Source organism: Schistocerca americana, chromosome 4 (assembly GCF_021461395.2).
Source record: "Schistocerca americana isolate TAMUIC-IGC-003095 chromosome 4, iqSchAmer2.1, whole genome shotgun sequence".
Lineage (NCBI taxonomy): Eukaryota > Metazoa > Arthropoda > Insecta > Orthoptera > Acrididae > Schistocerca > Schistocerca americana.
Window position 1 is genome coordinate 345,216,832 of NC_060122.1, and position 18,042 is coordinate 345,234,873.

The window sequence follows — 18,042 nt, forward strand, 5'->3', positions numbered from 1 at the left end:
AAGATAAGGCTGTATGGAGAAGTATTAGAATATGTGCAAAGCTTTAAACAGCTTGGAAGCAGGACAGAAATGGACTGAAAGAGCAGCACTGAAATTAAAATCAGAACAGAAATGGTGAAAGAGTCATTTTATAAGAAAAGGAGAATTTTCTACAGCAACATGGACAAAGGTTTAAGGAAAAGGCTAACAAAATGTCCTTTTGTATGGTGCTGAAATGTGAACACTGAGAAAGAAAGATACAAGCAAGGTTGGAGACTTTTGAAATTTGGATATGATGGAGGCTGGATTGAATAAGTTGGATGGATACAGTGAAAAATGAAGTGGTGCTGAGAAGATCGAGTGACCAAATATGTAATAAAATGAAGGAAACAAAAGTGGATTTGATACACATTAAGAAACGAGGGGAGGCTTATAAAAACAGTCCTTAGATGGCTATGTGGATGGAAAGAGGCGGCAAAGGAGGAAGAGACATATGTCTGCCTGTGTCTGTATATGTGCGGATGGACATATGTGTGTGTGTGTGTGTGTGTGTGTGTGTGTGTGTGTGTGTGTGTGTGTGCGCGCGCACGAGTGTATACCTGTCCTTTTTTCCCCCTAAGGTAAGTCTTTCCACTCCCGGGATTGGAATGACTCCTTACTCTCTCCTGTAAAACCCACATCCTTTCGTCTTTCCCTCTCCTTCCCTCTTTCCTGATGAAGCAACCATGGGTTGTGAAAGCTTGAAATTTGTGTGTGTGTTTGTGTGTTTTTTTATTGTGTCTATCTACCAGTGCTTTCTCATTTGGTAAGTCACACCATCTTTTTTTAATATATTTTTCCCATGTGGAATGTTTCTTCCTGCCTCTTCAAGATTCCTGAGAGAGAGAGAGAGAGAGATACACACACACACACACACACACACACACACACACACACACACACACATTCACACTCACACCGAGATACCAATCAGTCCACGTCCATGTACCATGCGTAGGATGACGTCAGATTTATGCCTCTATCAAAAAAGGGTTTGGTAATAGTAGTAAGTGACCTCATGAGGACTGTACACCATCCTGGATCACTTACATTTCATGGAAGTAAATGTTTGTGTGCCACGCATAATGTTGACAAAACTGTGTGGCAAGTGATGAGATTATTTTCCACTTTTAAGGTGAGATATCAACTTTGGTGATTAGAAATCAGGGTGACAGACCATTTTAGTTGGAAGTCAGCAAAATAGACCATTTTACTTGGAACTTCCCATTGAGGTCACCTCTGAACTGTTAATAGAGCTGTTTCAGATAGGGACAATATTACTATTATAATAAACATTATTATAGTTTGTGCTTGTGAACTTTTACTGAACATATCAATAAGTTAAAACTCAAAACTTTTATTTATAGTCAGTGTTACAGATCCCACTGAGTAAATAGCAAGTAGGAACATTTTCTCTCAATGAGCACAATGAGTAATGTGGACTTGCAGACTGGAAATTATGGTCAGAATGTTCTCCATTGCTTTCTGGCTGACCACAAAAATATTTCCTGGCTCTTTTAAAAGGTGAAGGAAGGCGTACAGCATGCACAGTTAATGTAAGACTCTTTTCATTAATGACATAACAAAAAGTAATGGCCAGTTCCTTTCCACCCCACATATGGTGCATCAGCCGGGAAACTGAAATGTGAAAGTGATTAGTACAAAACAGGGAACTTGGTAGGCACTAACAGGATACCACAGTGAAATATGCCAAAACCAGTGTGTGAACACTGTTAAGATTTCCTCGTGAATGTGGAAACTAAATTGAGAATGTTTGCCACAGTAATCTTGAACGTAACAGAAGGAGGTAAGTAGATGACATTACATTATGGCTACATCTGCTGCTGAGATTAGAAGAAGACAGTGACAGTGCATCATCATGGAGTAGATGGACCTGCAAGTTACTGCCTGTGCTCACTAGTACCCAGCCCTCCCTTGAGCTACTGCAGTAGGCAATATTGCCACCATCCTCACAACCATAATTGCTGCTGCTGCCTGCATTACGTCACAATGCCTCGGATCACATTTGTTGATACATCATGCTGGCATCACTTGTCGAAGTCAAGCAAACACAACAAGTCAAAAATATTTAAAGCATTTCTTAATTTCTGCTATTAAAAATGGAATATAATGATGAAGATATTTTGAAAGTTAACATGGAACCAGTCACTTACAATGAATCCTCTGAATTACAAATTGAAATTAATTAGAATTGTTCAGTCAAAGTAATAAATCCAAAATCTGAGGGTGATTTGTCAAAAGTACAAGCGGAGGTAAATTTCACTGTTACAGCTTAGTTAGAACCATTTTCTGATGATGATATAATTGAAGTTGAAGTCAAAATAGAAGAAGTAGAATTATTAGAGTTATCAGATAATGAAACTGAGTTCAATATTTCTGAAATTCAGCCACCTGGCTGAAAGGCCAAGTGGCAAGGTAGAGGCACCAAATTGGATGCAAATACTGTTTTCAATACTTGAACCACATCATAAAGAACTGAAGGATGAAATGATCTCATGACTGAATAGCTTGAATTACAAAATGCATTCTAATCATAATGTTCTGCAAGTCAGAGTATGGCAACTGCTAAATAAATTGCACTGTATATTCAAAATCAAAACTGATGAAGTTGTAAAGATTTAAAAGATGCAGATGATTGTATGGAAGGGAGGTTGTCAGAAAGAACAGGCAATGAATCCAAACTTTGCTCTAATTGGTTTAGAGAGGCAACTGATAAAGTAAATGCTTGTCAGAAGTATATTAAAACAGTAAAATCTGACTGTGAAAAATTATGTGAGGATGTTGATAAAAATATTTCTGGCAGAGTGGAAACAGTTGAACTACAAGTAGAAGAACTAAATACTAATTTTATTAACATAGAAAATAGAGTAATGTCTGCCAGATCTTGCAATACAGTATGTTGCTTCAATTGTTACAGCTTTTATCAGACGTTGTCAATTTTTACATTTTGATCCAGACAAACAAATTTACCAATTAGAGCTGTGGAATGATTTTGAGGGTGTTTTGCCAAATGCATGATCAGAACATGAGAAAATTTCTTTCATCAGAAGTCATTTGTCAGGAGATGCTTTGTGATAGTCAGCTGATATAAGATGCAAAACACTTCCTCAATTTAAAATTGCATTTCGGAATGAGAACTGGTCTCCAACAAACAGAACAATGTTTTGAGAAAATTTTGGATTGGTAAAAATTTACTCCAGATTGTCAATCAGTTGAAGAGTTTTCTAGAAAGTGGGTTTCACAGCTGTCACATCTGACTGAAAAAATGAAACTGGAAATGAAGATCACGGGGCTAGAAGGTAAGCTGCCTTGATATTGGTAGAAAAGAATCATTTTGCACCTATAGATAATGTGGATAGGTTCATTGAGTATCTGGAATGAGTAGAAAGAGTAGCTGCTGCTGAGGAGCATGTGCAGAATAATAATAGTTCCTCTAACAGTTATACAAACAACCGAAATAATAGTAATGGGAACACGAATGTTGGGAGTATGGAAGTTCATAATACATTATGTAATTATCATTGCCAAAGCTACGGTAGAGGAAGATGAGGTAGGCAGCCACCATGTTTTTGCAATAACTAATATGGCAAAGGCAGAAATATAAATAATATGCCACTGGGACAAGATGAGAGCACAATGCTAACCAATCTGATTCTGACTTGAATAAACACATTAGGCTGTGTATGGGAAACTAAGTCCCATCTACAAAGAAACTGACTCTCACCAGGCACAAACTGTAACACAGCCAGTAACAAAAACATGGACCAGAGTCAGTCAGCACACTCAAACCAATGACAGAGATGATGAAATAGGAACAGAAAGTACCAGTAATATGCTAAACCACTCTCATTATCTAGTTTACAGCATTTTGGGCACATTAGAAAAATGGGACAAGAAGGAAAATTAAAAGTGCTGGGAGGATCAAATTAACAGGTTCGAATCTGATAAGCATGAAGATGAAGTAAAGGTTTATATCTTTGACGATAATAGCAATCTGAATGTTAAAATTCTGGTAGAGGAAATAGTTTTGCTAGGTTTTGAGGAGGAGGAGTTGTTAGATGACGAGGGTAGCAATAATAATGAGGTCAGGGAACCTATTTGCTGTATTAACTTGTCAGAAAACTTAAGAGCAGACAACAGGATTATAAATAGCAATGTTGAGCAGGGACACAGCCTCTCAGAGGTAGAGAGTAGTTTAGCTATGTGCAGCAAATGAAAGCACAGGAAGTCATCGAGTGCTCTGATTTTAAATTGGCTGAAAAGGCAGTTGCAATTGTAGAGGTTGATGACCCTGTGAATCTAAGTGTAAATGTACTTGCAACTGAATGAAATACTTTAGCTGGAAACAGATTGAAAAGAATTTATTAGAAGACATTTGTGAGGAACATGTTCAAACTAGAATAACTCGCCCTATTATAAAAACTAACATATCAAGAGTAACAGTGCATTGTCTTCTTGATAGCAGCAGTGAAACAAGCGCTTTGCCCCAAGCACTTTTTGATTCTATTCATAATAAGAATGAGTTAATGGTCATAGAAGTAAGTGGTTTAAGAACAATAGGTGCTACAGAAAAAGTTTCTAGACCAGTACAGCTAAAAGCTTTTATACCAATTGGTATAGGTAACATAATAATAACATAATAAGAGATCATCCTTCTTCAATTGTGTTCAGGTTAAGTCTCAAAATGTTGATTGATAGAGATCCTTTAAGGAAATATCAAGGAAAAATTGACTGTGATCAGATCCACTTGATACTAACTTTACCAGATTCTCAAGTGATTACAGAGACTTTCATTGGAAATTATGTGGACAGTAATAATCAAGCAGGGGAACTGCCTATTAGAGTAATGAGGAATAAGGGAAACTTGGAAGAAGATACTGAATTTGGGAGTACTGTGCAAAATGCTAATGCAGAAGAGAACTATGTCCTGGAAGAGATACAGGCTAAAGCATAGTCAAAAAATAAAATTTCTGAGAAACAGAGGGCAGATTTAAGGGAAGTATTAACCACTCAATGTATTCTCAAATACACATCGAGAAGTTAAAGGGTATGTATGGTGTTTGAATGTAAAGTCTGGGCAGGTATTTTTCAAGAAACGTAATCAGATACATATTGTAAGAAAGTAAGCTGTTAAGAGAGAAATTCAGGATAGGTTGGCATGGGGTGTCATTGAGCATATTGTAGATCTGAAGCCTTTCAAAATCAACAGTAATTAGATTCTGTAAGGGGTCTGCAACTCTTTGGTGGATATACAGTTTGGTATAGTGTGTGATCCCAGCTGGATAAAACTGTATTTCCCTTTCAGCTCTCATTCCCTTCTTCTGTTCTATCTATAGTCAGTAAGGAATATATGCCTTCATGTTGTACATATGCTATTAGTTTGTAAAATCTTCCTAGTTAGTAAGAATGATTTCCAGAAATGAATATATCCAAATGAATATTTTTAAGAATATATGAGAGGTAGCTCGCAAATGTAAATTCTAATGTTAAAATAATAATGTGTAACTTATGAGCACCAGTGATAGAAAAATAATGACTGAAGTAAATAAATAATAAATAAGATCCACAAAAAGGATTAGTGACAACAGAATACAGATACTTTTTGTTAAGAGAAGTAATTGAAGCTGAAATTTCTTAAAAACTGAAAAAAATCTCTGCATAAATTAACAACTGTCGTGTTGGAAGTAAGGTTGTCTGTAGCTAAGAAAGGGTAATAGTATGATGCCACCAGAGGCAATCCAAAGCATTCTGATATTAATTAAAGGAGATGTGTGAAAGTGGTGTGAGGATCACACCAAAAATATATGTAAATAATAAGGTCAGTAGGCCGACAAAGATAAAAATGAGAACGATGCATCAAAATATGTAGGAAAGTGAAATACATGGATAAATGAAAATAGGGAGAAATAGAATAAATGAAATCAGTAGGCTGACATATACAGCAAAATGGTGGAAAATTCATATGTAATTCCTTCAAATCTCATAAACTGGTTAAGAAGTGCATAATCTTGCTCAAGGCAGATGGTCAATTGTTAGGTAAGTATTAACACATACAGAAAACAACACACACACACACACACACACACAAGGGGGTTAAGAAATGCAGATTGTAGAGTACTGGTATGTTATAATAAAAAAAACTTTTTAATTATGTGTGTAATAAAGCAAAGTAACTGCTGTTGAATGAATAACTTCTTGAACATATTAATCCATATGATAACTAAGCTACATGAAGATAGAGCTTACAGAGGCTACTCAATTTTGTAAGTAAAGCAGCTAACAATGTAATGAAGTAAATTGCAAAACTAGTCCAAAATGTGCCTATTCTAAAAACCCAAGTTGATTTTCAGAGTATAATAGTCATGGTTAAAAAAATTGAAAAGTTCATTATTCAATCTTAATAATGAGGTAACTAGTGAAAGTGAGCTAGAGTAACATCGCAGTTTAATGGAGATGGATAGTGCAAGTAATCATTTTCAAAAACCTAATAACAGAAAATGGAATATAGAATATGTTTTTTCCTCCCTTAGATGTAACCTGAGAACAGAAGCTTGGGGTATGTTACCTGTTTCTGAGGGACATGGAGGCTTTATGAGAAGCAACCTACAAGCTTTATTGGAGAAGAAAGCAAGGACACAAACCGCAGTGCCTTTTCCCTTTTTGTAATAATGCCAAGTAAGACATCAAACCATAGATACTTCCCACCCTCTGCCTTAAATGTGTTAGTGAAAGTGGTTCATAAGGAGAAATGCCACAGTGCCTACGGTTGTGGTTAAATGAGTGAATAATGAAAAGAAAAATGCTTTTGTATGTTTCTCTTTCATGTAAAGACTGAAAATTCTAAATCACAAAATTAATTCTATAAGAATCAAAAATTTTAATTCATGTTTCTATGTTATTTTATGTACATGATTTGTAAGGAAAGCTCACTTTACAATGTTTTTCTGTGTTTATATGCATATGGTTAATTCTGTGGGTATCAGTCAGCTACAGTAACATCACTTGTTTCTAAAATTTAATTCTATCAAAAAATAAAATTTTTCACAAAAATAAATAGGAGGTGATAAGGTCAAACAAATATTGTATCACTGCAAGAGGTGCAGAGGTGAGTGAGTGTGCCGGGGCTTACGTCAGTTTAATACTACTAGTACCACATCATCATAAAACGCCTGTGCTTAGCATACAAAAAGAACTGCATCATAATCTGAGAGTGAAATTAAAAATTAAAATAACTTTTCCGAACTTTGTCAGTGTATGCTTCAGTACATTAATGTTAACATTACAACTGAATGATTAAATGTAAATGTTTAACTAAATATAAGAATTTAAGAAAAAATACGTGGCACTAAATAATGAAGCTAGAAAGCTAAGAATTGTTTAGAATGTGAAAAAGTATGTCACAATCAAGAGTTACAAAGTTTCAACATGATCACAGCAATATTTTGGTCAAAATAGGCATTTTTACAGAAAACTGAAAGTGCTAAATATTGAACCAAAAAAGATGAAAATTTGTATATATCCTCAGTCTGATGTAAAAACCTTATATCTGTGACATCAATAAGCTACCTCTATTAGTTTTTAAATCATTTGCTAAAAATCAAATTTCAAATGAAAACGTCCTTCTCCATCATAGATTAAGTGTCATTTGTATTTGTGATAAAAAGTACTAATTACAGTACTTGATTACATTCATTAAATAATACAGCTGTACCAAGTTTCAAGAAATTATTGCAAAAAACTTTTTATTAGCTAAAGCAAACTTAACTATTAATTATAAAAAAATTAAGAAGATTGAAAATTATTAAATGATTTTAATTGATACATGTCTGAAGAAAGGAGCCATTTAGATGCTGCTACCTCTGCTTATGGTGGTGATAGCAGATGTTCTGTTTGGTAGTCCACTGTGCCCATATATACATTTACAGCCAGAGAGGCAATGAAAGAGACCCTTCACATCAAGATATCAGTCTTTCCATGTCAGTCAAATGCCTGCATGTGCTGTGCCTCAGATGATGTCAGAGCTAGGCACCTGCTAAAAGTGTTTTCAGTAAAAGTAGGAAGTGAACTCATGAGGACTGAACACCACCCCAGATCACTTAGATTTCACGGAAGTGCTGCCCATAATGTTGAGAAACTGTGTGGTAAGTGGTGAGAATATTTTCCACATTTAAGGTGAGCAATCAACTTTGGTGAAGTCAAGATGACAAACCATTTTACTTGGAATTTCCTGTTGAGGTCACCTCTGAACTGTTAATAGTGCTGTTTCCAATTGGGACATTTTTATTATCAGGAATATTATTATATTTTGTGCATGTAAACCGAATATATCCATCCATTAAAACTCAAAACTTTTATTTATAGACATTGTTACTGATCCTATTGAGTAAATTGCAGGTAGCAAAATAATCTTTCGGTGAACACAATGAGTAATGTGGACTTGCAGACTGGAATTTATGGTCAGTATGTTCTCCATCGCTTTGTGACTGACCACAGAAATAGTTTTCAGGCTCCTGGAAAAGGCAGAGGTAGGTGTAAATAATACACAGACAATGTAAGAGTCTTTTTATTAATGACATAACAAAAAGTAATGACCAGTCTGTTTATTTAATACCCCCCCCCCTTCTCCCCCCCCCCCACCCCCCCACCCCCACCCCCCTCCCGGGGTGATGATTGTACCAGCATGACACATGACAATTGAAATGGACTTGTCTGCCCAGATTCCCAACATGAAGCCAGTGGAACACGTTTGGGATGAGTGATGACATCACCTTTCTCCAGACTAAAGCATACAACATTGCTTCCTTCTCTGGTTTTTGGCTCTTGAGGAAGAATAGGTTATAGTTTCTCAAAAGACGTTCAGAAACCTCATTGACAGTGACTCCAGTAGAGTTAAAGCTCTCATAAAGGTGAATAGTGCACACACACTGTATTAATGTCCAGTAGTAGGGGTCTGGGCACTTTTGATCACACAGTGTATAACTGGCAATAGAATGAGGGTAGATATCTTAAAGCACCACAGTCTTTGCCTGTGAAAATTTCTATGTGACTTTGTGGAGTTAGATTTTCCCTAATCAAAGTTGTAGCTAAGTATTCTACATGGAAATTCAAGTCACGAACAGTTCATGTCACTCACTGTCATTAGCATAAACAATTCAGAGCACAACTGAGATGGCACGACAGCCCTAGCATGCTGAAGTCATGCGCTAAGTGGTTGATAATGAATAGCTGAAAATATTGCTTTTTCTACAAAGCAGAATGCTGACTTCATCACAAAAACGGACACAATCAGCAAGTGTGCTTATAGAAGAACCCTAAAGTGGTTTTAGTTCCACATAAGATTCACTTTCAGAAAATGAAAATAAACAAGATATCACAATCAGAATTCAAAGACAGTCATCCTTCCTGAATTCAGTCTAAACGGAATAGAAATCTGTGATGCACAATATTGAAATTTGGAAAGTCAATTCTCCCCAGAGAGGCTAAATCACATAATGCACTCAACCGTGATTCAAAGCATAATCGTCTTTCAGGAAAGAGTACCGACACTCAGATTCAAAGAAACCACCACATATTTTTCATTACTTTAAGAAAAAATATCAATTAAAATGTAAGACTGCACCCAGTTACTAGTACTTCAGTTACTTTACTGATCAGTACTTTAAGAAAAAATATCAATTAAAATGTAAGACTGCACCCAGTTACTAGTACTTCAGTTACTTTACTGATCAGTAAACATACAAAAAATTAGGACACCCAAAACTTCAGCAATCAAAACTGTATCTCACAACTTATGACGGGGAAAGAATTTCTGCTCAAGGGACATGCACACTCAAGCAAAATACAAAAACATGACCAACACAGTGAGACTAACTAAAGTTCAATATAACACTAGGCTAAACTGGATGCTATTTGATTTGATTTGTTCAGTCTGAGAATTAAAGGTAATGTACATGCAGTAACTACTCATGTTTGACACAAGTGCATTCAACAATTATGTGGCAAATATCAGCAGTTGTTTACTGGTGCACTGGGTTGTGCTAATCACTTGAAAGCACAAATTAAACTTAAAGAGAATGCCAAACTTAAGTTGCACAGAGCACATACTATACTGCATGCTATTCATGGTGAATTAGCCACAACTTAAACAAACAGGAGTCATATAGGGATTAATGACATTAGCTGGCAGTGGGCATTGATTTAAATCTGTGAGGAAAGTTGAAAATTTGTGCCAGATTACGATTCGAACCCAAGTCTCCTGCTTACTGGGCAGATATGCTGACCACTCTGCCAAACACACACAATGGTCATTGCAGCTACATGGACTGCCCTAGCAAGTCTCCCATCAATCCGCAATGAAGTGATCAATTGCTTGTTCTCTCCTTAATTATACATGTGGTGTCTGTTCTGTTGGGTTGGTTGGGTTGGGTTGTTTGGGAAAGGAGACCAGACAGCAAGGTCATCGGTCTCATCGGATTAAGGAAGGATGGGGAAGGAAGTCGGCCATGCCCTTTCAAAGGAACCATCCCGGCATTTGCCGGGAGTGATTTAGGGGAATCACGGAAAACCTAAATCAGGATGGCCAGACGCGGGATTGAACTGTCGTCCTCCCGAATGTGTTCTGTTGGACATATCTGAAAGAACACATACCATTTTGATCCTGCAGTCACTGTGAATCAAGACATGCAGGAATTAATGAGAATAGCTGGCAGTGGGCATTGATTTAAATCAATGGGAAAGTTCTTTGTGCCAGAGGGGGATTTGAACCCAGGTCTCCTGCTAGATGCACTGACCACTGTGCCACTCCAGCACAGTGGTTTTAGCAACTGTGTGGACAGCCCTAGGATGCCTTCCATCAGACCCAAATTCTCAACTTATTCATGCACTACTGATGTAATGCTCCTTGTCCCCTATCTTCAGCAAGTCAATGAACATCTTCTCGGATGATCACTGGGAAAAGCAAACAGGAAAAGAAGACTCTTGCAGATTTCAAAGCTGTGGTATATGCTCAAACTGTAACAGGTTCATTCCCACTACCACATACCAAGGAATTAATAGATGTATTAGGAAGAGGAAGGTTATTTCTCAAAAACAATTTAGTACATTCTTACCTACAACTTCATCTTGGCAATGAAACAAAGAAATTCATGGTATTCAGCACAAATGCAGGCTTTTATAAGTTGTAACAGTGCCTCCCCTTCAGAAGCCCTACAGCTACTTCTTTTTGCCACCGTTGTTTTACAACAAGTGTCAACAAATGTCCAGTGGTGTTCTAATTATTTGGACAACATAACAGTATCTAGAAAGACACTGGAAGAACATTTCAGCAATTTGGAATACCTTTTTTAAGTCTTAATAGAGTCAGGAATGAAATTCAATCTTGCAAAATGTCCTTTCTTTAATACAAAAACTTAATATTTGGAATATGTCACTGATGCTCAGTGCATATATCCCATAACCAAACATTTGGTAACCATTTGAAAATTACATTCTCCTAACAGCAATCAGTAATTACAATCCATTTTCAATTTACTGTGTAAGATTTATTCTAAACAAAGGCCAAATTGCAGCAGCAATGCATCACCTCGGTCATAAAAATATTCCTTTCAAATGGTGCCATAATGCAAACAATCATTTCAGAAATTACAGTATGCTTGCTTAGTCAGACTCATCTTATGAACTTTGATATAAGCAAATGAATAGCACTTGAAGTTAGCACTTCTTTATATGGCATCAGCACAATTTTAGCCCATAAGATGGGCAACAATGGAGAGCCACATAGCATTTGTGTTAAAAATTTTAAGCAAGGCTCAAGTAAATTACAGTCAGAAAAATAAGTTACAAGTTTCACACATATCTGCAAGGCAGAATATTATTTTTATTGTCACTAATCACAAAAAATTGACACATTTGCATCCAGCAAAATATGTACAAGATTGAACAATACAAAAACTACAATGTTGGGCTTCATTTTATTCTAATTATCAATATAGATAATTGTGTTCAATTAGATCAGTCTGAATAAGAAGCTGTGGAAACTTTTCCCACCAGTGAAATGCCCCAGCAACAGAAATTATAATTCACTATGTTTGCTAAAGAAACTACATTTGGATTGTTTGGCCTCATATCAACACTTCAATCTCAGATCCATTGGTTCACTGATACACTACTGGCCATTAAAATTGCTACAGCACAAAGATGATGTGCTACAGATGCAAAATTTAAGTGACAGGAGGAAGATGCTGTGATATGCAAATGATTAGCTTTTCATAGCATTCACACAAGGTTGGCACCGGTGGCGACACCTACAACGTGCTGACATGAGGAAAGTTTCCAACCGATTTCTCATACACAAACAGCAGTTGACCGGCGTTGCCTGGTGAAACATTGTTGGGATGCCTAGTGTAAGGAGGAGAAATTCGTACCATCACGTTTCCGACTTTGATAAAGGTCGGATTGTAGCCAATTGCGATTGCAGTTTATCGTATCGCAACACTGCTGCTCGCGTTGGTCGAGATTCAACGACTGTGAGCAGAATATGGAATAGGTGGGTTCAGGAGGGTGATACAAAACACCATGCTGGATCCCAACGACCTCATATCACTAACAGTCGAGATTACAGGCATCTTATCCGCATGGCTGTAACGGATCGTGCAGCCACGTCTCGATCCCTGAGTCAACAGATGGGGACATTTGCAAGACAACAACCATCTGCACGAACAGTTTGATGACATTTGCAGCAGCATGGACTATCGGCTCGGAGACCATGGCTGCTACCTGTGACGCTGCACCACAGACAGGAGTGCCCGCGATGGTGTACTCAATGATGAACCTGGGTGCACGAATGCCAAACGTCATTTTTTTGGATGAATCCAGGTTCTGTTTACAGCATCATGATGATCGCATCCATGTTTGGTGAGAGTGCGGTGAATGCACATTGGGAGCGTGTATTCGTGATCGCCATACTGGTGTATCACCCGGCGTGATGGTATGGGGTGCCAGCGGTTGCACGTTTCTGTCACCTCTTGTTCGCATGGACGTTACATTTCAGATGTGTTACGACACATGGCTCTACCCTTCATTCAATCACTGCAAAACCGTACATTTCAGCAGGATAATACACGACCACATGTTGTAAGTCCTGTACGGGCCTTTCTGGATACAGAAAATGTTCGACTGCTGCCCTGGGCAGCACATTCTCCAGATCTCTCACCAATTAAAAACGTCTGGTCAATGGTGTCCGAGCAACTGGCTCGTCACAATACGCCAGTCACTACTCTTGATGAACTGTGGTATCTTGTTGAAGCTGCATGGGCAGCTGTACCTGAACATGCCATCCAAGCTCTGTTTGACTCAATGCCCAGGCATATCAAGGCCGCTATTACGGCCAGAGGTGGTTGTTCTGGGCACTGATTTCTCAGGATCTATGCACCCAAACTGCGTGAAAATGTAATCACATGTCAGTTCTAGTTTAATATATTTGTCCAATGAATACCAGTTTATCATCTGAATTTCACCTTGGTGTAGTAATTTTAATTGCCAGTAATGTACACTGTACAACATAACAGCTTTACTATCAAAAACTATATAATTTCGTTACAGATGTAAAATGAACAAACTAGATAGCATATCCCACAGCATTACAGCAAAATATTGCAAGTGGCAAGAGATGGACAAACAAATCAAAGTGATGACTTTGCATAGCCATGTTTTGCATGGGAAACTGGGCAGTGCTGTGTCAAGAATTTTTCAATGGGACATGACCTGGCACTCTTGGCAATGCATTCACATAGCATGGACTGGCCCCTTTTGAAACACACAATGGCTCATCACTGTCGACGTTCACAGTAAATATCCTTTTGCCACACCATGACTTCTACAACCAGACTAGTGCTACCAAAAAACTCAATTCTGTTTTTTGCCTCTGAGGATTGCCTCAAGTCATCATTTCAGAACTGATGCCAGCTATTCTCCTCATAATTTCAGTGGTTGTATCAAAAAATGAAATTTAGCATAACTAAATAGTCCATTCATGCTTCAGAGACAGTTTCACAACAAAGTTTCACAAAAAGGGCAAAGTCTTCTACTGAGTGTACAATAAGTGGAATAAAGAACTGTCATATACAACAAGTGGAATAAAGAACTGTCATTCAGATGACCAGGTGAGTAAATTATACACTTCACAGCAAAATAGGTATACTTCAGCAACCAAAATCAACTTCAGTTTTCTGAATATATGAGGGTCATTCAATAATTAAAGAGACAAATTGGTCTGGGGAAAGAACTGTTAGTAGGGCAAGTTTGGGACTTTTATGGCTTTAAGCTGGCATCACTGTGATGAGCCCTGATCAGCTGATGTATCAACATTGTTTTGCTTAGTTGGACAATGTCCTATTATTCATTTTTTACTTGGTGAAGGCGAGAAACCAATGAATATATACTGTAGAATGTCTAAAGTTTGTGGTGAAGGTTGTATGAATTGTGCAAATTTTTACAAGCAGCTCAAAACTGGTCATGACTCAGTGAATGATGAACGCCCTTCTGGCTGACCAGTTGGAGTTTCAACTCCCTCACTTGAAAGTAGAATTCATGACATTATTCGTGCTGACCACCGTGTAACTGTGGAAATGATAGTTGATAAGGTCCAAGTTAGTACTGGTACAGCTCATAACATCATCTGTGACAAGCTGAAGTACTGCAAAACATTAACGAGGTGGGTCCCAAAGGAATTGATGCAGCTACGCAAGGAAACAAGGTTGATAGCGTGCACAGAGCTAAAGGAACATTATGAACGAGAAGGTGAGCACTTCCTCAACAAAATTTTGACTTGTGATGAAAATTTGGGTTCACGATTATGAGCCAGAATCAAAAAGATAAAGCATGGAGTGGAAGCTCACCAACCCACCTGTCAAGAAAAAATTCAAAACTGAAGCATCAGCAGGAAACGTCGTGTTGACAGTGTTCTGGGGTGCTGAAGATCCAGTTTCGTGTAATTATCTCGAAGAGGTGCATACAATGCACAGCCAATATTACTCGGATTGGATTGGCTTTTAAACAAGGTCAAGCCAGCCATGGGAGAGACACATCGTGGATCTCAGAGGAGAGATGTGATTCTCCAGCAAGACAATGCACATCCTCATACTGCTCAACTAACCCGTGAAACCATAAACAAAATGGGCTGAGAAGTACTGCCTCATCCCCCTTACAGTCCTGATATAGCACCTGGTGCACTGAAGAAGGCATTATGTGGGAAGAGGTTCCAGGACAATGAGAACGTGAAAAAGTTTGTGGGAAATAGGTTCAAACATCAAGATAAAGAGTTCTTTGCAGATGGAATAAAAAAGTTTGTAGCCCGTTGGAACAATTGCATAAACGTTAAAATGTTGAAAAGTAGAAAAACTATTGTTTTGCAAAAATAAATGCTTTTTTCTGCAGACCAATTTGTCTCTTTAAGTACTGAATGACCCTCCTATTTTTCAGAGCTGCTGCCAGAAATCTAGTTCACTGCTTGTAAGCAGCCATTGATGATGCCAGAGGTGCAGTCGATGATACATCTTAGAAGGAAATTAATGTTCTCATTGGAGTTGCTTAGTTATACTGAGTTTCTGAAAGCCAAATGAACTTCTGCAGTGATGTCCTTACACATACAGTAGTTCATTATTACAGAACAGAAGAAGGTTAACATGATGCCATATGAAATGCCAACTCCATATATTGTACAAAATGCATGCAGATACCACAAAGGATGTAACTCGATTTATAATTGCTGTGTTCAATAATTCAGAGGCCTATATGATATATGTATAGGCATCCAGATATAATTAACCAATATAACTCTAGTGAACAAACAGAATAAAAAGAAAGGAAGAATATCATAAACTGTGTATAAATCTCTTGAGAAAACTGGACACATTTCATTTAGTAACTAATAAAATTAAAGTGAAATAAAAAATTTCTTTATTTAAGTGACAGCAAGTAATAATCTGTCTATATTCAAGTAACGTGCAGCAATAACCTGTTTCATTAGTTATAGATTCCATGTCAGTTGCTGTGTTAACAGTGTGAAATTCTCTAATAAACTGAAATCTCTGAATATATTTATTAATTGCTTCAAAATTGTTATGAATGCTTAATATAATATTTGTGCGAATATCAAGACGATGTTTGTCTTCTTTCAGGATGACATCAATTTCAGGTCCTGTACCACAGAGTCGTCCTTCTGCTTTTCCACATATCATGGGCCTGTAAAATACATTTTAAAAATATGACTTAATTTCTCATATATGGAAATATTACTGTACAATTAGCTATTTTGAATCAGAACTTTGAAAAAAAAAAGTTACCAGTATAAACTTTTTGTTAAAGTAATTTTGAACACAGAATAGTGCACTACATAACGGCATGAAAGGCACGTTATTGTCTCTACAACGCTGTATCAATTCTTAAGTCATGTGTGTTCTGCTATTTCTAACTGTAGGTGTTGTTATTAAAATAGTACTCACTGTTTTTCCCAATTTCTGATATAACACAATATTTCAAAGCAATGAATACTGTATCAATAAACATCATTCATTTTTTTAAAAAAAAGTTTTATTTAAAAAGCAAAAATTTTTAGCATTGCAGTTAGGGCAAATTTATTTGCCCTTCTTTGCCCAGTTGTCAGCAAAGAATAACAACCCCTGTTATAAGTGAGGCCTTAAATATAGCAAAAAATACCAGTCATTCATAATTTAAATGCCAATTTCCATTTAAGACAGTGGGTTTTTCCTGTCCCTCTCAGATCATGACAACATCTTGGGGCTCTACAGCAGGGTCAAAGCTTTATGGGCTAAGTGCGTTTTTCATGTACAGAAATAGGAAGAAATCACTTGAAGCCAAGTTCAGGCTACAGGATTCAAAAATATTCCAGTGGATCCAATGCAATAATTCTCAAGTTTAAAAGGTGGACTGTGCTAGCACTGTTACTTGAATAAAAGACACTGCTAGTCAAGAGACCATAGCACATATTACAACTGGTTCATCTTTGTTTTACTGATGTCTCATGATAGATTTCAGAACTCACTGTCAATCTATATTACTGGTAAATAAAGTGCACATATAAAATCTGTACGATTCTGCGATACAATCAATATTCAGGGATGACAGTAAGATTCTACCACACACACCAAGTGGGACAAATCTTGCATACTGCATGTATATATGTACTATGTAATACACCATGTCACATGGGAACAAGCACATTATTGTCTCTACAATGCTGTATCGATTCTTAAGTCTTGTGTTTCATGCTAGTTCTAACTAGTGTTATTATTAAAATAGTACTGTTTGGTTTTCACAATTTCTATAATAACCCAATATTTCAAAGCAATGAATTCTGTATGAATAACATCACTCATTTTTTTAAAAAAAAAAAGTTTCATTTAAAAAGCAATCATTTTAGCACTGCAGTTAAGAGTAAATTTATTTGCCTTTTTTTACCCAGTTGTTAGCAAAGAATGAAAACCCCTGTTGTAAGTGAGACATTAAAAATAGCAAAAAATACCAGTCATTCAGAACATAAATACCAATTTCCATTTTAGCCAGTGGGTTTTTCCCATCGCTCTCAGATCATGACAACATCTTCGAGCTCTGCAGCAGAGTCAAAGCTTTAGGGGCTAAGCCCTTTTTTCATGTACAGAAGTAGGTAGAAATCACTTGGAGCCAAGTTCAGGCTACAGGATTCAAAAATATTCCAGTGGATCCAATGCAATAATTCTCAAGTTTAACCCTCAAGCAGTCATGCGGGGTGTTCAGAACATACCAGTTATTCTTATCGATGGATTGTTACATACTGGTACTGGATAGGAATATAACGTCATGTTCTTTGGTACCTTTCTAGGACGTAATATGAAAGCTTTGAGTAACAACAGAATCTACAATGGAAGTGCATGTTCCAAGAAAACACGCAACAATGTGCCTTGGGGTGTTGTCGGCACCCCGCGCGACTCTTTATGTTGCAGTGCTGCG

General features: G+C 37.2%; 1 protein-coding gene across 1 annotated transcript in view; it reads right to left on the reverse strand.

Annotated features, from left to right (window-relative positions):
- Nucleotides 1-18,042, reverse strand: part of LOC124613475 (dynein axonemal heavy chain 6-like) — a 984,594-nt gene that overhangs the window by 869,307 nt on the left and 97,245 nt on the right. The window contains exons 37-46 of the mRNA XM_047142181.1: nt 16,095-16,278; nt 11,743-11,893; nt 11,152-11,308; nt 3,490-3,617; nt 2,640-2,763; nt 2,483-2,546; nt 2,193-2,202; nt 1,844-2,013; nt 1,708-1,777; nt 1,559-1,656 (exon numbers count right to left, since the gene is read on the reverse strand). Of these exons, the coding sequence (XP_046998137.1) occupies nt 1,559-1,656; nt 1,708-1,777; nt 1,844-2,013; nt 2,193-2,202; nt 2,483-2,546; nt 2,640-2,763; nt 3,490-3,617; nt 11,152-11,308; nt 11,743-11,893; nt 16,095-16,278 (1,156 nt within the window). The remainder of the gene's footprint in view (nt 1-1,558; nt 1,657-1,707; nt 1,778-1,843; nt 2,014-2,192; nt 2,203-2,482; nt 2,547-2,639; nt 2,764-3,489; nt 3,618-11,151; nt 11,309-11,742; nt 11,894-16,094; nt 16,279-18,042) is intronic.